At 42.6% G+C, this 22,471-nt stretch overlaps 1 protein-coding gene across 2 annotated transcripts in view; it reads right to left on the minus strand.

The window, feature by feature from the left end:
* The window catches only part of RGS22 (regulator of G protein signaling 22), a 742,354-nt gene that overhangs the window by 283,516 nt on the left and 436,367 nt on the right, over positions 1–22,471 (minus strand). For both annotated transcript variants that reach the window (XM_069220550.1, XM_069220549.1), the window contains exon 18: positions 8,347–8,509. In XM_069220550.1, coding sequence (XP_069076651.1) covers positions 8,347–8,509 — 163 coding nt within the window. The remainder of the gene's footprint in view (positions 1–8,346; positions 8,510–22,471) is intronic.

The raw sequence follows: 22,471 nt of genomic DNA on the forward strand, positions 1-22,471 counted from the left end.
GAAATTGGTCTCAGCTCCAACATACCAATGGGCACATGGTGTTGTTTCACTGGCCATTGGTTCTTCTGAGTGTGCCTTCAACTTAAAAGTGATAACATCTGTCACTATTCAAACTTGTCTAGAGCCGTGTTAAATGCAATACACAACTAGATGATAGACTAAGTATAAGTAACAAAAAACAAGCACTACTTGGCAACATTTCTCTAGTTGAAGAAGGGTAATCCTTTTGATGATGGTGTCTCTACCTTGTCAAAGAGAGGGAAGACTGGTACCCAATGTACGGCAGGCACTGCTTCAATGCACTGAAAACTTCTAACAGGAAGGAATTTGGTGTTTTTTTTTTAAGAAGGACAATAAAAGTGGGAAAAAGGAGCATTGCTTCTTCCAAGAGCCAGTCACCCAGGTCAAAGTAGGAGACGTGTACCATTTCTGATATGAATTCAGATCTTTAAATTGAAAGCACTATTCTCCTACCTCAAAGCAACAGATCTTTCAGTGACCTGGCAAAATGGGCATATATAGGTGAAGGGCCCATGAAGATTGTTGAAAAGGGGTATATGTTTCTACGGTTGTGGGCCTGATCATAACTGGTTTAATGTTCCCAAGACTTTGATTACCGGTCCAGACTATACTGGGCACAAAAGTAACTGGTAAAGTTAATGTGGATCCCAATCAGGGGTTGCAGGCACACGCGCTATCTGGCCCAAGCGACACCCATCAACATCATAAGGGAGCGTGGAACACTCCCCTCAGCTGAGCCTGATATTGTCCTGGCCAAGATGCCTGCAATACCCAGCTCGCATTTATCTTCTATGAGGCTTTGAAGGACCAGTTAGTAAATGGGGGTAGATTTATTTGGTATGGAATACAGGTTTACATATGGTTTCTGATAGGCAAATTATTGTCCATTCTGTGCCACAATACCTTGTAATAGTGGCATCAAGCTGTGAAGATTTTGATCAGAAATGCTAATTGCAACCACCTCTCCTCGTATCCACATAACTAAACCTGGCAAACTTGTAATTGGAGCTGTATGGCCTCAAATTAGAGCCATCACTTAATTCTGAATTTCTCCTTTGCTTCAGAAACATTTTCAAATGACAAACATTAAATATCAGATAAGGACCTTTGTACCTTTTGGAGCTAGAAAGCATGGATTTTCCTGACATTGTCTTTTTGCTAGCACTATGAGAAGTTTTGGCTTTAATTCTTGGGTAAAAATTGTGTTAGACCTGGTACTGTGAAGATGGTGGTGAGGAAAGAAGGTATCCATAGACTACCTCCGAAATGGACAGCTGTACACTTCCTTTCACTTTGTAACTGATATTTCTATTAAAAGACTACGAAATAAAAAAAAATACATGCACTTATTATTGCAATTACAATGTAGGTAAAGTTACTTACCAGTAATAAAGTTCTCCTTTAGGGAAATCCCCAGTGAAATTTTAAGCACTGAACAAGAAAAGTGGAACTGTGAAAGCAAACTATTTTTAACAGCTTACTGCAGAATATTTTGTTCTCAGAAGAATTTAATTCCAATTAAAAAATGTCACTGTTTAAGTAAGCGTGACAAGAAAAAGTCCTTACATACAAATTTCATAAAGCAAAAGTTAAAGAAAAGAAGGGAAATGTAGCTTAAGAACTAGCTTAGTAGGCTGTAGCCTAGAGAGACCTAAAACAAACACTGTTCCTTTAAGGAAGCACATTTCACCAGTATCTCATTATGTCCTGTCATTTGCAGTCGCTCCACTTCTTTTGTATGGAGGACAAGGGAATCATTTATATTTATATTCACTGAAAAAAACAAAGGTTACAGGGACGTTATAGTTAGGTTCTGTATGACTCATGGAAAACCAGAGTTTTTTTGCCATGCTCAGTTGTCTCATCAATAATTTTATTACAAATGTTGCAGTGAGAATATGAAAGATGGCATCAATGATATAATATGTGGAGTAATTAGCTGTGCATGGCAAAGGTGCAAGTTACAGTTACCTTAGGGCACGAGTTTTAGTTACTTGAAAGAACTCTAACTGCTGAATTTTTATGGTTTTGTATGAATAAATTCAGAACCTAACGATAAAGCCCCAGTAACCTTTGTTTTTTTTCAGTAAATTTCTATGTTTTTTTTAACGTACAGTAATTTTAATTGCTATACGTGAATCCAACCACCGCCAGTAAACGTGAATCCAAGCAGCGGCAGTTGCCCACAGGGCGGCCTTCCCTTGTGTGCAGTAGGGGTTGCCCGCAGGGACTGGCTGCAGGCCCCCTAACCACCCAACCTGATGCTGTGCATGTCCTTTGCGCATGCACGCCAGAAGTTGGTTGCGCCCTCTCTGGGTGTGAGAATAGGTGTGAGGCCGTATCTGGGGGTAAGAATGGCTGTCGGAGTGTCTGTCTGGGTGTGTGTAGATCAGTGGTTTAGTGGGTGCGTCGGTATGTGCACGTGTCTGTAAGTGGGTGCATTAGGGTGGGAGTGGGCATGTGAGTGAGTGTATGAGGGTCTGAGTGGGTCTATGAGTGGGTGCATGAGTGCCTGAATCGGCCTGTGAGTCAGTGCGTGTGTGAGTGAGTGAGTGTCTGCGTGGGTCTGTGAGTGGGTGTGTAAGTGTCTGAGTGGGTGTGCGGGTGGGAGAATTTATTGAATGAGACAGAAAGAGAAAGAAAGTGAGAGGGAGAGAGATAAAGTTTTTTAGGCTTTGATGTCTGATGTACTTGGAATGAAATACTTGTCTCCAATTTAAAATAAAAAATGTATGTTTTTAAAAAAACATATATTTTGTTTTTTATGAAGAAAAAAAAATGGTAATGAGTCCAGCTGCAACCTTCATACTGAGCTATGAGTTTTCTTTCAATGTTTTTTTAGCCCTTTATGGGATTTCTGGGCTCCTCCGTGGTCCCTATAAATGTATTTATTTATCTTTAAAAAAGAAAAAAAATGATGATTATTATTTAAATAAAATGCCCTTATAAGTTACCTGGCACTGCATGGGAAGCCTTAAGGCTTCCCTCCCAGTGCCATTGCTTCAGCAAGCACGGAGCTGCTTCGACAGAAGCTCCCTGGAGGGGACAGAGATGAAAGCTTCAGATTTTGTCGCCGAGAGGGGAGCTGTGCCCCCCCCAATAAGAAAAGCCTGGGGGCGGGGGGGGGTGTCCCCAGGGCACTGGTATCCCAAAGTGACCCTTCTCTTTTTTTAAATATTTGCCCCAGGGGGTGGTGGTGCCTGTGGTGGTGGAGGAGGGGGGGGGGGGGGGGGGGGGGGGGGGGGTTGCTCATGCCCCCGCAAATAAATACAATTTTGCCCTCAGAAATGGTGTGGCACGTGGCGCCCACCGGTCCCCGTGTATCATTACTTAAATGCCCCTGGGAGGTGGTGGTCACCGGGGCAGCGGGAGGGGGCTGAGCGCCCCGCATATTCTAAATAACACTGCCCTGGGGAGGTGGCAGTCCCCAGGGCAGCGGGTGGGCACATGGCCCCCGCATATATCAAAAGTTAATCCCCAGGGAGGTGGTGGTTCCCCAGGCGTGGGGGGGCAGTGGGCCCCCCACATATATAAAGAAGAAAGCCCTGGGTAGGTGGTGGTTCCTGGGCATGAGAGGGCCGGGAGGCCCTCCCACATACTGCGCCCTGGACCTGGCCTACCCAGAGGCCTATGAAAAAACAAGAGTGGGAGCCCGCGCTTGCTTTTTTAAAAGAAAATTGCTGAATTTGTGGCAGAAAAAATATTTAAAAAATGCTTTTTTTGCTCAGAGGGACCACACCCCCACCAGTGCCAAGGGGTCAAGGTGTCCCTACCCTGGCCCCTTTTTTTTGTTTCTTTTTTTTCTGGGGCTCGGCTCAAGTCGAGTCCCAAGATGGCTGGCAACACTTCATGGTTTAAAGTGTTGGCAGCCAATCAGACTTTTTCATTTCCCTGTACAAGCTTGTCTTTGTTCGCAAATACTTCGCAGCCAGAGATATACAAATTTGAATTTCTCTAAATTTTTCAAAAACCACTGAATGGATTTACACCAATTACCAAAATGCACAAGCTGGATACCAACAGCTAGCTTTCTGCCAGATTTGGTGTAATTCCGTCCAGTGATTCGGGATGTAGACGTGTTGACAGACCCCATGAGAATCAACATGGGAAACACAACGTTTTTTGAGCCCCCTTTTTTTTGCCCCCTGCTTCACAGTTCACACCAAAGCTTTCCATGCGCACCAAGAATCACTGGGCCACATTTTTTGGAAAATTATGTGAACATCCATCAAAGGGTGCCAAAGATATAGGCAAGTCAAAAAAAGCTTTATCTAAGAAAACACGGTCCTAACTAAAACTACCTAGTGGTGACCCCCACTGGGTAATATTTTTTAATTTGCTTATTGCCATTTTGAAAAGGTAACATCAACAAGGTAGGAACCTCAGGAAAGGGTAAGTGGGGTGGGAAGGGAAGTCAGGGTGGAGATCGGACACAGCAGTTTATACATTCTCCTGATGTAAAGCGAGGCAAGCAAAACACCATATTAAAGGGAATGTCTTGTTGATCCCACTGGTGAGGGCTTAGGGGGAAAGCGATCAGGTGAGCAGTTCGCCTCAGCAGGTTTGGGGTCTGCCCTGCATCCGGCACTTCCCCCTCTGTGTCCAGCATGGTAGTGAGCTCTCTTTGTCCCAGGTAGGTTGTCAGCGGCCCCCTAATGTCTTTTGGGGAGGACCTGCGCGGCATGAGTTCCCAATAATTAGAGAGCTGTCCCTGGTAGTAAGCAGCATCTTACAGCCAGTCCGCAACCTTAAGCTCGGGCCACCTGTCCTAATGGATGGCCACCCGTCTTTTAGCGAGAACTAATAGCATTGTATGGAGACATTGAGCTGTAGGGGGAGATAATTTTTGACGTATCCCAGGAATATCACCAGTGGGGTCTGTGGCGGAGAGTGACCAGTAATCTGGGCTAGGGATTTGTAGATGGCAGTCCAGTAGCTAGCTACGTCTGGGCACTCCCATGCGAGATGGAGGAATGGGGCCTTTGGGGTGGCGTATCCCAGGCAGCACGCCTCCTCAATGAGGCCCATACTATGCAGTTGCACCAGCGTGTATAATCTGTACATGAACTTAAAGTGAATGAGCTGAAATCTGTAATTGGGTGTCAGGGCCACAGTCTGTCCACATTATTATGTCCATTGTGCTTCGGCAATGGGGCGACTGGTGTCGAGTTCCCACACCAAGTGAGCCTTTGGGACTCAAACCAGTGCCTTTTCTTGCATCTCAGCATACCATCAAGTGACCAATTTGCTGAGGAGAAGTTTGTTAACAGATGTTCCAGCGCATGTAGTGTCTGATGCGGCACGGGGTCGTGTCATGCAGTGTGCGGCATGTAGCACAGATCTGATGGTAGAGGAGGGCATCTAGCTCAGTAGGGTAGGAACACTCGCTGGACTCAAGTGGGGGAGGATGCTGACTGTCTGCGTAAGTCCCCCAATGCAAAAAGACCCCACTAGTAGACTCGCCTTCTAGTGCCTTCATCCTGCAGAGGTGGGAGCATGGGATTGCGCACTAGCAGGATAGAGGGAGAGTACATACATGACAATCCCACACCCAGCAAACACATGCCGCCATGTCAATTTCCAAGCATGGAGGTTTGTAATCCTGGTACAGAGCAGTAGCAGGGGAACTAGGAGCTGCCTTGTCTGCCTCTACTGTCATGTGAGGCTGAAACAGGTGGGATACAGCCACAATTGTAGGTATTGGGCTTGTGCACAGTACGCATATAAGTGCATATCAGGCATGTTCAGCCTTCCTTTCTGCAAAGGCAGGGTGTTAGTCTCCCAAGCGATCCGCAGCTGTTTGTCTGCTCAGACAAGGGAAATCAAATTTGAGCACAGTCATTTAAAAAAATGTGTGGTGAGTGAGAGGTTGGTGAAGAGGTAAAGGAATTGAGCACAATGATCATTTTAGCAATGGCTATTCTCCTCGCCATAGAGAGAGGCAGCCGAGTCCAAGTTGGGATTTGCTCTTCCAGCCAGGCCATAGCCCCAATATAGTTCGCCCTCCATAGTTTGTCTGTGCGTCAGCTGAGTTGTACATCCAGATAAAGGACAGGGTCAGTGGACCACTGCAGGGGGTATTCAGGTTGAAACGGATGTATACCTGAGGTGGGAGAGAACAGGGTCGATTTAGCCCAGTTGATATTGATACCAGAGTACCCACCGAATCTTACTTCTTCGTATATAATAGGAGACAGGTTCATTTGAGGTTCTCTTACATATAACGTGACATCATCCGCGCACATGGACACTAATATTCTCCTAGCAGTGAATGTAATATGCTCAATTTCTCTAATATGTTAGGTTCCCTTTTATTACTGATTCCATATTATATGTAGGTGCCGTGGCCCTAAGTCAGAATCTCCCAATCAGTGAAACAAATATGCAGTGTGGAGTATAGAAGAGATTCAAAATGGCTTCCCAGATGAAGCAGGAGGAGGGCACAGAGCGGCAGCAGGAGCCAGTGTCACACTAGTCAACACTTTCCTCTGTAAGGTTCATGTGGCTTTCTTTAACAGCAGCCAGATGCATCCTCCTGCAATCACTGTTGATGTAGCAATAAAGAATGCATAGCCCCGAACAAAGTTAAAAAATGGTTTGGAAGCAATGGAAATGAGTAACAAATTCAATGTTTGCATCTATTTTTCAGCTACCTAAATCTATGATGAACCTTGATTTCAAAGTGATGAGGTCTTTAGAATTGCCTGTTCAGAAATTAGGTATGTACACTGAGGGAGACTTTCGGCATCCTCAACTAGCCTTGGAGCAGACTCCTGATAGCAGTGCACAGAAACCCATACACATGGCAATAGTATTGAGATCTGTTTTTCTATTTTGCTTAGAGTACTCACAGGCATCTTAAACTAACTTCAAAACCCCCGGCCTGGTGGGGGTGGTTCCTGTCTTACAGCATCAGTTCTCATAATGTTTGCTGATAAACTGACAACTTTCTGCATGAATAGAACATTCATGTAAACTATACAGTACGTTTCAGACAGAAGATACTCTTAGCTGGATCACTTTTATGAGAGATGGGTAAGATATCACTGGTTTATGATTTGTTCTAGGCTTGAGATTTAGAACTCGTAAAGATGTGCGCAGTCACAAACCTCTTAGATGAGGCACTGACCCTACTGATAACTTATACATTCGGGGTCATCTGGAGCGAATAATGCAAATAGTAGAGAGCTTTTCAAGAATTAAATGAAAATCTGATAATGGGCATAATAATGATCTCCATCCCTAAAACTGAATAGACCTAAACAGGTCTCCACCCACAAGCTGTCATTTTCCCTGCAACCAGGCTCCGTGTTGCCACACAGATAAATGAACACCAAGCAAAGGCGATATAAGCAGGTTTATTGATGGAGTCGGCGGCATGATTACAAGTTTAATGCTCGGACCGATCCTTGAGCCTTCAGTTTAATTCTATGGAACATAACTGAGTATAGGAGAATTTTCGGGAACATGCAAACACCACCTCGGTAAAACTCAAACCTGAACTAAAAGTATTGGGAAAGCATACCCAGTTATAGAAGCCAACAGAGACCTACTCCTACTAATTCCCACATCCTCAGTTCCCTTTGGAATTGTTTAAAAGGCTCTACCAAGGATTCCTAATATGCTAGTTTCCAAGGAAAGGGAGAGGATAGCTACGTCATCTTCATATTTCTTTTTTTATGAGAATCAATGTAGTCTGAGTGCATTCTCTTTGTGCTTTTTGGGTGACATGGCAACATAAGGGCTCTAGTGTAAGCCTTCATCCGCGAAAAGGCAGATGGAGTCAAATGCAATGTTTTACCTTGTCAGGAGAAACACTGTACTCTCTTGAAAACAATCTACAACACCTAAGGTTCCCCTCAATGTCATCAGACCCTAACAGTTCCTAACTGCCTAGGACATCACATGCAGAGATTGTGAGAGTGTAGCCAACATGACCAGGCAACAACCACCGCAGTACTTTTAATTAAAAGGTATTTTGCTCATTCTAGTATAGTGTTCTGCTGAACGGAGGGTAGACGTGTGAGAGCATCAGATATATCGGAGTTCCTGCCACATAGCTTAAATATTTCTTGGTATCAGTTCATCAACTCTGCGTAATAAGTTTCAACAAAGTATGGTAAGTGTTCTATTGCATAAGATGTTTCCACTTAAAAACCGGTATATCATAACATGTGTTAGTTTATCTCAGGTTCCTCTGAGAAATGCCGAGGTGTGCGCATTTTAAAAGACAAAGCAACTTTCAAATACCTTTTTACCTAGTTTTGATATGTAACCATTCCCATATCACTAACTGTACCATGCTACACCCTTTAATCTCATCACCTGTTCCTGCTGGTGTCTTGTAGCCGGGCTGTTGTGTCCAAAAAAATACTTTTTGTTCAAGTATTTAGTTTTGATATCCTTGGATTTCTCCTCTCTTTTTTCTCTTTCTTTGTATGACATCCTTCGGAACCGTTCAATGTCAACCCAGCACATTAGATCCATGCTACCAACAGAAGAGCAAGAGGGAGAGCAAACCATTAACAGCCAATAGGTTGGTGAATTGCAATGTAACCAATGACTAGCAAGTGGCAAGTATATACATAAGTTAAACCTTCTCACTGAATGTTTGACAGTGGTCTCAAAACTCGTACGTCACAGAAAAAGGTTTAAGTATGAATCCCTTCCCTAAATAAATAAATAACAAGCATTTGCAATGCAATGGGTCTCGCATTTGCTCGAGTTAGAGCTATTAGCGCTGTAAACTCCTAACCGGACTTTTCTTGCCACGTAAATTGAAAATGAAAAATAAAACAGTTTCACGTAAGTGAGCCGATTCTCTGACCTACGGCCGCCACTGGCACCAGCGTGCAGAGACACACAAAAGGAAAAAGAAGTTCGCTTGCAGTCGAACTTATCAGCAAAAGTGCAATCAGCCATGTAACAGGGGCGATGTCCAAGGCGGTAACAAAACCTCCCCAAGGAGGGACAAACATAAACCATTTACAAATGTCATCAAAGGATTTGTGAATGGCAAGCCCACGAACGAGTGATACTGATGGGCGTGAGGTGGGTGTGGTTAAAAGCCCAGATACATACCAACACGTCCGAAAAGCAGCGCTTGACCGCTGCCATGTTCAACCTAAAAATGTTGGACACAGCTTTTCCGCCTTATTAAAGTGCTACTAAAAACGCGCTCACGGTCACAGTGCTGCTTTCGACTATTAATCAGCCCAGCTTACAAGCCCACCATAGCAGGCTGACCCTTGGTGCGAGCATCTACCAATGAATCCTCCAAAGTGTGAGACAATAAACATTCTAAACGCAGGACCCTGTCAGCAAAACATTACTGTCACACTGTGCACTTTATTTTTTTCTTTATATATATATATCTTGTTTAACCTACGCCATAGTGTCACTATACTACAAAAGAAAAGTACATTTTAGAAATGCATGATTTTAATTTCCTTACAATGTACACTGCATTAAAAATCTGATTTACAATTATACATATAGTTGCAGAAAACACAATTTAACACATTAAATGTAATTCAAAACACATTTCCAAAACACAGAGACATATCTGCCGATTAGGGCAAACAGTGAGGATTACATGAAAAATATATTAAAATCAATTAATTAAGCATATATTATAAAAAATATATAACGAGTAATGTGTAGTATTGAGACATTGTCCTCAAGGGGTTCAGGTAAATTATCAGCCCGAAGGCTGAGGGCTTTGTAAATGTCACGAGAACCTTGCGCCATGGCAATATAAAACCATATTATACCTGTTGCCTGTTATATATTCTTTATATCACATGTTCATTTTGAGAGTACGAAAACATTTTCGTTTTCAAACAGATAAATATTTAAAACGGTAAATGAAATACCGAATTACACTGTTTGGTTGTTTTGTAGTAAAAATAATGAAATATACTTAAATAGTAGTGAACGATGTACTGTTTGAGTAAAACAGCCTTTGCTTTGTTAAAAAATACAGTCTGTCTGTGGAAGAGACATCTGAAGCCGTTCTCTGCACTGGGCATCTAACAATGGGCACTAACTAGAAATAGAATCTTAAGGTTTTAACTTTTGTGAACAGAATGTTGAATAAATGACGGACAAGTGTAATGCTGTACAGGATGTTGGAGACTTTACTATGTGTGATGAAAACCATACTTCCGATGGACCTGGGAAATATTTTTCAGATTTCAAGAGCCTGTGTGAAATATGTGTTTTTATGCAACTGCAATTTGTGTGATAAAAGCATCCAAACATAATATATATGGGATAAGGTACACTATGATATAATTGTAAAAATATTGTAAGTCAATGAGGAGTTCTGTGCCAAAAAGAGAAATAAGGCTGAAGACTTAGGGAGTCATTACGACCCAAGCTGTCGATGTAATAGTGGAGGTATTACTGCCAACAGGTTGGCGGTACATACCTCCATTATTATGACATTGGCGGTTTGGCCAAAGCTAAACCGCCAAGTTAACACACTGACTGCCATGGCGGTACTGACCGCCGGGCTGGAGACTACAGTCTCCAGCTCAGTGGCCATCACTAGCCCGCCCATGGCATTTTGACCCTGCCCATCGCCATGGTTTCTGTGGTTTCTGTACCGCCATGTAAACCATGGCGGTAGGCACTATCAGTGAGAGGGAATTCCTTCCCTGCCACTGATAGGGGTCTACCCCACCCCAACCCCTCCCCAGAGATGTCCCCCTCCCCAGAGTCCTCTCCAACACATATACACACACACACGCACATACATACACACGCATACACACACACACACATACACACATTCACCCATGTAAGCATACATTAATACAAATTCAGAGCAACACTCACGAACATACATCCAGGCACACCGCAATTACACGACTAAACATGAACGTACTCACACACCCACTCATGCACACATGCATTACACACGCATGCACGCATTCAAAGTCACACACACACCCACACATGCACATAGCACCCCCCAACCCCCTCTCCTGTCGAAGAACCCGACTTACCTGCTTACAGGGGGTCCTCCGGCAGGAGACAGGACGCGGCACCTCTGCCAGCAGCAGCATCCGTCAGCAAAACACTGCCAAGCTGTATCATGGAACATGATACAGTAGGCGGTGTTTTGCTGGTGTGGCGCTGCTGCTGGTAGCAGCGCCACGTTACCGTGGCTCGCCGCCATTACCCTAGCCGGAATTCCGCCAGACTTCTGTCATAATTCCATGGACGGTCGGGAGCCACGGCGACGGTACGTTGGCGGCTGTCACTGTGGCGGTAGGTGGCATTTGCCGCCAATCTCATAATGAGGCCCTCAGTATATAAAGCATTGAATTGCGAAGTGGCTTGCAATATCCCTCTAACTGATTGATGAGAACATTATAATCCAGATAATACAGGGTGAAACCATTGTCCTTCCCCCAAAAACCCGCTCCATCAATTGAGTATATTTGAAAATATGTAGGATGCATGCAGAAACGACAGTGCAAAATTAAAAACCCCAATACATAGCTTGCGTTTTGTTGTAAAAACATTATATGCAGTTTAATCTAGATCATTTTAAAAACAGCTATAGTTTGTAATAAGACCTAACATGCAGAGATTTCTGCTTTTCGTATAATGAGCTACAGATGTGCTCACCATACATGCTACCATAAGTAGCTCCTTTCTGGTAATGACTGGCCATTCCAGAAACAGAACTGAAATGCAAAAAAACAGTGGTTACTCAGCTTTCATACTGTCTGCTGGCTATAGCAGTAGATAGTGTGTAACATCCCAATTCAACTGTAATACTTTATTAGAGTTGAGCAGCTACATCATTTTCTTATTAAAAGTGGCTAAGGGTGTCACAACTACATCATAATAACACAATCAGAGACGTATTCTGTACTTGAATGGCAAACTTGCGTGTATTTCATAGATGCATGTCTAGCCATATACATTCCAGATTCAATGTTAGCAACTCCCTAGTTATGGTTCAGCCGTCCTTTCAACTGCAAATGTGTTTTTCGTTTGCTTATACCTATGGTACCGCACGAAATTTGGTACACTCTTACTGAAACTGGCTAACTTTTGGCATGTTCAGTTTTGTGCAGACTAACGTGGGTGAAAAAAAGTTAAAGGGGGAGGGAGGCATCAAAAACGATGTACTGCCCAAGTTAGATGAAATTTTGCTCTCCACCATAGCAAAATAAATTTGGCTTACACCAAAGTTGGCTTGAACTTCATTCAGAAAGCGTTCTTTTCTACTTCTGGTGTGAATCTGGCCAGACGTTATTTCGGTATCAGTGTTTAAAAATGGTTGTGAGTGGCCTTAGGTAGGTTATTTCCATCTGTTAAACTCAGAAGCAGGAAAGTCAAGCATCCTGTCTATCACATCTGATTTTTATTTACATATGACTGGCTGATGGAGGGTTTGAATTATTTTTTTGCCTAGCTTGAACTTTGTGAACTTTGTGAAATCAGCCAAATTGGGAGCTTGATACTGTGGAAAACACCTGGTGACCACTTCTGGGCCAAAGAAGGGGGAAGATCGTGTTGCTAGAAAATTATGGGGTGGCAGAGCGCAGATTGGCTGAGACAGTGGAGCGATGGATTAAGTTGCCACTCTCGCATTCTGGTCGGGTGGCACTCATGAAAATGATCGTGCTCCCCCGTCTGTGGTTCCGGTTTCTAAATATACAGCTGCTAGTGCCTCGTACGTTCTGGAACAAGCTGTGGACAATGATCGTTAGACTAGCCTGGGTGGGCGGACAGCCTAGAGTACGCTGGGATATTCTCACTCTGCCCTATGATAAGGGGGAGGAATTTAATGTGCCCGATCTGGAGGCCTATTACCATGTGATACATGGGGGCCATATAGGGATTACCTGCATAGAGAGTGCATGGCTGCCGATGATAGTTCAAGACCTGCGCAGGGCCCTGGAGGAGTGTAGGGTGGGAGGCTTTGGTTGGAGGACTCAAGGGGCCAGGTGAATGAGATGAAGAGGCACCGTTACTGTTGAATGATACGCTATGATCTCTAATTGTGGTGGCGGTTACATGTTGTCTATCTCACATGGTGTTGTTCTGCTGTATTACTAATTGCTATATTTTGATATGTCAAATAAGACGGTTTGACACTTCAGTACCTGTATGTTTGGAAGGAAGGGGAGGTATCTAAGATCCTTTCAATATGTCTCTGCAATCGCTTTGCCCTATTGTTTGCAACTATTCTGTAGTATTGGCATATCTACTTTCCTATGTTGTATGTGATGAGTGTCCTCTAATAAAGTTAATGAAAGCAAAAAAAAGAAGAGAAAATGTAATTTAGTGGAAAGTAAATGTGTTAATTCAAAGAAATGTGAGACCAAATGGCTACCTTTTTAAGTCGATCCTAGGCAGCTCGCATGCACTCTCTCGACATGCTGTAATCTACTTCTGTGGACTTTCACTAAGCCCATAACTTTCAGTTGTTCCTTGGCCTGCATTTCAAATTTGCCGTGGTTTGTTAGGTAAATGCTTTAGGTTTGTTCCGCCTTGAGGCTGTTTTGTTACTGCCTTGGAGACTGACCCTGTTAAATGGATGATTGCAAGGTATTGCATGATACCTTAGTGTTGGGGAACTACTTTTTTCTGTTGCTTCTTTGCTTTGCGCTCATGGAAGTATGTTGTTTCTTCCTCTGGCATCTCGCTGTTTCTTTGCTGTGTCTGCACCCGACAAAGGCTGTAAGCTGGAGGGGAATTCCTTTTTATTTATATAGCACAAACTCAACCAGAAGATTGGAGCCCCTTACATGAGCACTGGTTAAATTTGCAGCCCAATTCCTAAATTCTTCCCAAGTTTAGCAGTCACAAAATATACAAACTGGTGCCTTTTAAATAGAAAAAATACAAGGAAACCCCTCAAACAGCTCTCCCAGGTACAGCAGAGAGCTGATACTACAATATTCACTGCACTCAGTAAACTCCCCCCATAATGCTTTGCGGGGCATTCGTTTTACAACACGTTGTGCTGAATGTTTTGGTGGTAGGCCCATTGCTCTAGGACCAGCCTGTGGTGGTCCTAGGGCAATGGGCCTACCACCAAAACATTCAGCACAAAAGTTATTTCTGTCCAACTCATCTTCTGGGTCCCCTCACTAGGTTGGGGGACCCCACAAATCATAAATCCACCCACCATTCAATGTCTTTTTAAGCTCTCTCATGGCTGGAGCTTTTAATTTATAGGTGGGAGTAGTTTGTGTTCCAAGGGTCTTGTTGGTAATAATATTCTAGCAGGCCTGTTAGAGCTGAAAATGTGTAATGCTCTCTGCCCTTCTCTTTTCATGTGGTTATGCCCTCTAGGGGTTGACTATATGGTTACATGTTTATGCTTTGTCTAAATGCTATTTTATTGTGGCCATTAGGGGATGCTCTGACCACTACAGTCTAATACCAAGTGTATAAAGGAATGCACAAACACAGTTTATTTCTGATAAAGGTTTAATGTGCTACATGGCTAAATGCTTATTAGGTCTCTAAGGTGAGACCTATTGGCTATGCCAAGGCTTGTTGTATTTAGAAACAGGTGCCATTTTCTACGTTCCTAAGTTTCAAAGAATTAGTGAGTTTCACAAGGGCAAAAAAAAGTGAAGACACATGTAATGCATTCCTGTAAGTGAGACAAAGGGAGAAAGGGTGGATGAAGAAAGGCACAGGTCAATTCTTATGTGATTTATGGTGTGTGCTGGTGAAGTTTCACACCTTTTTGGGTTTGTGTGCAGTGAAACATAACTAACCCTTCATTCTGGTTTTATGTATGTTACATAGACAGCAATATTATCTAAATAGTTATGGTTAGGCCGAGCTAAGTGTCATTTCCTGTTTTAATAGATGATCGGAAATACTTTAAACTTAGCATGACAGTAGAAATTTACACAAGGATTTTACTTTGCCTTGTTTGTGTAAATCTGTTAAGTAGCTTTAGAAAATGTAGCATAAAAGAAGTGCCTAAGGCCTGCGTGTTCCCTAACAATGTATCTGGACCGTTATTAATCACCAACCAATCAATCTGGACCATCAGTCCGCGGATGATCCACAAACCAACATTTTTCTCCCAGCATCAATTATAGGTCTCCAGTTGACCGTCGAATCTGACTCGTGAAGAGGGCACAGGCCCACCTATGTTCGCAATTAACTAGTATAAAGAGACCAAGTAATGAAAGGTACATACCTCTTTTTCACAGTCTGCAACTCTCAAACACACACACATATATATTGTATGAAGTTGGCTCTGTATATACTATCTCAAAGTGAGAGATAGTGTGCACAGAGTCCAAGGGTTCACCTTAGAGTTAAGATAGTGGCAAAATTTGATAATTCTAATGCTCTATTTTGTGGTAGTGTGGTCAAGCAGTAGGCTTATCAGAGGGCAGTGTTAAGCATTGTTGTACACACACAGGCAATAAATGAGGAACACACACTCAAAGACTTAACTCCAGGCCAATAGTTTTTACATAGAAAAATATAATTTCTTAATTTATTTTTAGAACCACAAGTTCAAGATTTGAAGTAAATACATAAAACGCAAGGTACTCCACACAGGTAAGTTACGAACTTTGAATTAGGGCAATATCAATTACAGTTTTTGTTAAAATGGCAAAAAGCTATTTTAAAAGTTGACACTGCAAAAATCAACAGTTCCTGGGGGAGGTAAGTATTGGTTTGATTGTGAGATAAGTAAGACACTTACAAGTCTCAGGTCCTGGGCACAGGCAGCCCACCGTTGGGGGTTCAGGGCAACCCCAAAGTTACCACACCAGCAGCTCAGGGCCGGTCAGGTGCAGAGGTCAAAGAGGAGCTCAATACACATAGGTGCCTATGGAGAACAGGGGTGCTCCGGTTCCAGTCTGCCAGCAGGTAATTACCCGCGTCCTCGGGGGGCAGACCAGGGTTTTTTTGTAGAGCACTGGGGGAGGGGCACACAAGTAGGCACACAAAACACACCCTCAGCGGCACAGGGGCGGCCGGGTGCAGTGTGCAAAGCAGGCGTCAGGTTTTGTATTGGATTCAATAGAGGGACCCGGGTGTCACTCAGGCGGTGCAGGCAGGGCACAGGGGTGCTTCTCGGGCCAGCCACCGTCTGGGCTAGGCAGAGGGTCGCCTGGTGGTCACTCCTGCAGTGAGGTTCAGTTCCTTCTGGTCTTGGGGGCTGCAGGTGCAGTGTTTGGTCCAGGCGTCAGGTCCCTTGTTACAGGCAGTCGCGGTCGGGGGAGCCTCTGGATTCTCTCTGCATGCGTCGTTGTGGGGGTCCAGTGGGGTCGTCTCGGGCTACACACAAGGTCGCAGTCGCCTGGGAGTCCTCCCTTTGGTGTTGGTTCTCTGGATCTCGAGCCGGGGCGTCGGGTGCAGAGGGTGAAGTGTCACGCTTCCGGCAGGAAGAGTGAGGCCTTTGAAAGTTGCAGAAAAGTTGCAATATTGTTGCTGTTTGTTGAGCAGAGCTCCTGCTCACAGGAGTTTTTTGGTCCTTAGGTTCAGGGCAGACCTCTGAGGCTTCAGAGGTCGCTGGTCCCTGTTGGATACGTCGCTGTTGTAGTTTTACGAGTCTGGAGACAGGTCGGTAGGTGTTACAGTTCCTGCAGGGGGAGGTGAGAAGCACCTCCACCCAGTACAGGCTTTGTTCCTGGCCACAGAGTGACAAAGGCACTCTCCCCATGTGGCCAGCAACTCGTTTGGTCATGGCAGGCTGGCAGAAACTGGTCAGCCACACTGGCACCAGTGTGCATTTATTGTGCAGAGAAGTTTGATACCAAACTTCCCAGATTTGGGTGTAGCCATTATGGAACTGTGGAGTTCATGTTTGCCAAACTCCCAGACCTTATACTCTTATGGCTACCCTGCACTTACAATGTCTAAGGTTTTGCTTAGACGCTGTAGGGGCATAGTGCTCATGCACATATGTCCTCACCTGTGGTATAGTGCACCCTGCCTTAGGGCTATAAGGCCTGCTAGAGGGGTGACTTACCTATGCCACAGGCAGTGTGAAGTTGGCATGGCACTCTGAGGGGAGTGCCATGTTGACGTAGTCATTTTCTCCCCACCAGCACACACAAGCTGTGAGGCAGTGTGCATGTGCTGAGTGAGGGGTCCCCAGGGTGACATAAGATATGCTGCAGCCCTTAGAGACCTTCCCTGGCAGCAGGGCCCTTGGTACCAGGGGTACCATTTACAAGGGACTTATCTGAGTGCCAGGGCTGTGCCAATTGTGGAAGCAAAGGTACAGTTTAGGGAAAGAACACTCGTGCTGGGGCCTGGTTAGCAGGGTCCTAGCACACTTTCAATCATAACTGGGCATCAGCAAAAGGCAAAAAGTCAGGGGGTAAAAAATGCTAAGGTTCTTTACATATATACACACACACACACACACACACACACATATATATATATATATATATATATATATATATATATATATATATAACGTTCAACACTCCCTTCAATACCAGGAGAACCAGGACACCTCCATTGTGAAAATTCAGTTTATTTCAGCACAAAATTCCAACGCGTTTCGGCAACAGCCTTACTCATGGATACAACATTACTAAAGTGCTCCACATAAATAACCCAAGTAAATCATAGACATAAACAACAGACAAGGCCTAATTCATTCAACAAAGGCACATATTGTAGCGGCCATCTTTAAAGTGCACATTCAATTACAATACATAGTAATTAGCAACTTGTTGGTCCCAAAGTTCGTTAAAAATCTCACGTAAAATTCTTTATATAAAAATTTAGTCAAAAGGATTAATCTTGATGTTACTGTCCACCAGATAAAAGCTTATTACAAAATTCTAAAGTTGTAAAATTATTAAATTATAAATTATTCATTGTGACATTGGGATAAAATATCTGTATATATTATCAAGTTAAAATCCAATATACTTAATATAAACATTAATAATTATACCCACGTCAAAATGACTACCATTAGGTGTTATAACACCCGAAGGGCAAACATACTCGTAAATGGCTTCTCTGGAGGAAATCCTATCATGTTAATGGTATCATTTCAGAATTTATTGACAACTCACTATATCCTACTTGTTTACTGAGACTTCTTTACCCAAGTGGGTAGACGTACCAACTCCGTTGTTATAAACAAACTACTACTGAAAGCCCACCCCTAATACCTTTGCAAATGAATATCCGCGTAAATCCAATGCTAAACCATGTTTGTTGTACTAAACAATCGCCACATTCCAAAGTATTTTAAAATATGTCAGTTACCTTAGATGGATACTTAACTCTTCACTCGAGTTCAGACCTAATGGTTCCAATGACTCAAACTCTATTATATATTTGGATTCCAAGATGCGCAGCAACCTCTCTCTGTTGCCACCCCTTTTGTTGATCCTAACTTGGTCAATCACTACAAACTTCAACAAATTTTAATTGCCAAAATGTTGAGTAAAGAAATGTCTAGCTACCGGGTAGTTTTAATCATAATTCTTAATAGCTCGTCTATGTTCCAGAACTCTTTTTTTCGCACTGTGTATCGTGCTCCCAACGTATAGTTTGTCACATGGGCAAATCAGACAGTAAACACAATAAGTTGTATTACAATCGTAATTACCTCTAATTACAAAACTATCTATTCTTCCTGGAACATTCAATGTCTTACAATTATTGCTAGTTCTACAGGCCTTGCATTTCATGCAGCAGGCAAAACCCCCTACTCTGGTACTCATGACTTGTACCTTCAATGTTACATCATTGCGACATAGATTATCCTTGAGAGATCTATTCCTCCTAAAAGTTATTTGGGGATTGTCACCAATCCAATTATTCAGAATAGGGTCGGTCTGTAAAATATGCCAACTCTTGCTGAGAATGGAACGTATTTTGTAAGACTGATTGCTGAACGTTGTAATGAATCTGATCGAGTCATTGTCCTCCCTTTGACTCTTATTCGTCCCATATAGGACATCATCTCTTTTCAAAGTCTCAACTTTCCGTTTGGCTTGATCAATAACCTTAACCCCATACCCTCTACTCCTAAACCTATTGCACATTACTTCACACTCCTGTTGAAAGTCAGATGTTTCACTACAGTTTCTCCGGGCTCTTAACAGCTCACCAAACGGGATGCTTTGAATTAAAGCCCCCGGGTGTGCACTATGGGCGCAAAGCAGGCTGTTGCCGGCCGTCGCTTTCCTAAACAATTTGGACACCAATCTATTGCCCCTAACAGGAATTTCTACATCAAGGAACTCAATGCGACTTGAATCTAACTGTTCGGGGAGATGTGAGATTAATGAATGAGAAATACTATGACATGCTTATGGATTGGAGAGATCAGGGCATGATAACATGGGATGATTTTTTGTTTCTCAAGGTTGATCATCCGAAGATTCCAGTATTGTATCTCCTCCCTTAGATCCATAAAGATATGGTTAGCCCACCAGGAAGACCTATAGTTTCGGCTATGGAGTCTCTTTTGGAAAACACATCGAAATATATTGACTATTTCCTACGCCCCTTTGTTGAATCAATACCTTCCTATGTGAAAGATACCACGTACTTCCTAAAAATCATTGAGGACATCCAATGGGAGGATGATTTCCTATTATTAACTTTAGATGTGACCAGCCTTTATACCAGTATAGATCATGACTTGGGGGTAAAAGCCATTAGACACTTCCTTAGAGCAAGGTCACTGTCTTTTTTCTTTCACTCAGAAATGCTTTGCACTATGATTGAGTTCTGTCTTAAGAACAATTTGTTCATCATTGATAATCATTTGTACAAGCAGTTGCAAGGGACAGCTATGGGCACTTGTTTTGCCCCCAGCTATGCAAATTTGTTTATGGGCTGGTGGGAGGAACAGATATCAGATGGATGTACTCAATTCGATACCAATGTGGTCCTATGGTGTCGTTTTCTCGACGACATCTTTGTAATCTGGAGGGGTGAGGAAAAAGCAGCGAGGCAATTTGTGCGGGATCTGAACAACAATGAATGCAATTTGAGATTTACCGAACAGTTAGATTCAAGTCGCATTGAGTTCCTTGATGTAGAAATTTCTGTTAGGGGCAATAGATTGGTGTCCAAATTGTTTAGGAAAGCGACGGCCGGCAACAGCCTGCTTTGCGCCCATAGTGCACACCCGGGGGCTTTAATTCGAAGCATCCCGTTTGGTGAGCTGTTAAGAGCCCGGAGAAACTGTAGTGAAACATCTGACTTTCAACAGGAGTGTGAAGTAATGTGCAATAGGTTTAGGAGAAGAGGGTATGGGGTTAAGGTTATTGATCAAGCCAAACGGAAAGTTGAGACTTTGAAAAGAGATGATGTCCTATATGGGACGGATAAGAGTCAAAGGGAGGACAATGACTCGATCAGATTCATTACAACATTCAGCAATCAGTCTTACAAAATACGTTCCATTCTCAGCAAGAGTTGGCATATTTTAAAGACCGACCCTATTCTGAATAATTGGATTGGTGACAATCCCCAAATAACTTTTAGGAGGAATAGATCTCTCAAGGATAATCTATGTCGCAATGATGTAACATTGAAGGGACAAGTCATGAGTACCAGAGTAGGGGGTTTTGCCTGCTGCATGAAATGCAAAGCCTGTAGAACTAGCAATAATTGTAAGACATTGAATGTTCCAGGAAGAATAGATAGTTTTGTAATTAGAGGTAATTACGATTGTAACACAACTTATCGTGTTTACTGTCTGATTTGCCCATGTGACAAACTATACGTTGGGAGCACGATACACAGTGCGAAGAAAAGAGTTCTGGAACATAGACGAGCTATTAAGAATTATGATAAAAACTACCCGGTAGCTAGACATTTCTTTACTCAACATTTTGGCAATGAAAATGTGTTGAAGTTTGTAGTGATTGACCAAGTTAGGATCAACAAAAGGGGTGGCAACAGAGAGAGTTTGCTGCGCATCTTGGAATCCAAATATATAATAGAGTTTGAGTCATTGGAACCATTAGGGCTGAACTCGAGTGAAGAGTTAAGTATCCATCTAGGGTAACTGACATATTTTAAAATACTTTGGAATGTGGCGATTGTTTAGCACAACAAACATGGTTTAGCATTGGATTTACTGGGATATTCATTTGCGAAGGTATTAGGGGTGGGCTTTCAGTAGTAGTTTGTTTATAACAACAGAGTTGGTACGTCTACCCACTTGGGTAAAGAAGTCTCAGTAAACAAGTAGGATATAGTGAGTTGTCAATAAATTCTGAAATGATACCATTAACATGATAGGATTTCCTCCAGAGAAGCCATTTACGAGTATGTTTGCCCTTCGGGTGTTATAACACCTAATGGTAGTAATTTTGACGTGGGTATAATTATTAATGTTTATATTAAGTATATTGGATTTTAACTTGATAATATATACAGATATTTTATCCCAATGTCACAATGAATAATTTATAATTTAATAATTTTACAACTTTAGAATTTTGTAATAAGCTTTTATGTGGTGGACAGTAACATCAAGATTAATCCTTTTGACTAAATTTTGATATAAAGAATTTTACGTGAGATTTTTAACGAACTTTGGGACCAACAAGTTGCTAATTACTATGTATTGTAATTGAATGTGCACTTTAAAGATGGCCGCTACAATATGTGCCTTTGTTGAATGAATTAGGCCTTGTCTGTTGTTTATGTCTATGATTTACTTGGGTTATTTATGTGGAGCACTTTAGTAATGTTGTATCCATGAGTAAGGCTGTTGCCGAAACGCGTTGGATTTTTGTGCTGAAATAAACTGAATTTTCACAATGGAGGTGTCCTGGTTCTCCTGGTATTGAAGGGAGTGTTGAACGTTATATTAGGGCCTCTCGGAGCCCACCCGGGACCGCTGTGTTGTGCACCTGCATTCCGGGACTTGTGTACGAAATATATATGTATTCATACATACACACACACACACACACCACACATATATATAGGCAACATACACACAATTATAAACATTTATAAAATACATACATCTTCACAAACAATGAAGCTGCTCAATCCATTCACGCTGCTCTCAGTTACAATTTTTATATGGTACACAACTTATCTCATAATGCAACAAGTAACAACAAAACAAATGAATGGATTGAGCAGCTTCATTATTTGTAAAAATGTGTATATTTTAAGAATGTTCAGAACTGTGTATGTATATATATATATATATATATATATATATAATATCAAAACAAATCCCTTTCAGGGTTAGAGTGGCGCATAAATTATGCAAAAAAGAAGAGAGAACTCTGGGTAGTTCCCAAGTTTAGGTGGAGAGCAGCTCTACTAAGGAGCACCCTGCAACACCAGCGACACTCTAGATTTGCTCACCTCAAATGTCTGTTTATCAAGCAAAGTTTTTAAGCATTGGATCAGCACAGTGCTATCCACGCTGAGCTAGACAGTGACAAAGTGTTCTGCCATTTGTACAGCAAAGTCTTTA

The sequence above is a fragment of the Pleurodeles waltl genome, chromosome 2_2, assembly GCF_031143425.1.
Source record: "Pleurodeles waltl isolate 20211129_DDA chromosome 2_2, aPleWal1.hap1.20221129, whole genome shotgun sequence".
Taxonomy (NCBI): Eukaryota; Metazoa; Chordata; class Amphibia; order Caudata; family Salamandridae; genus Pleurodeles; species Pleurodeles waltl.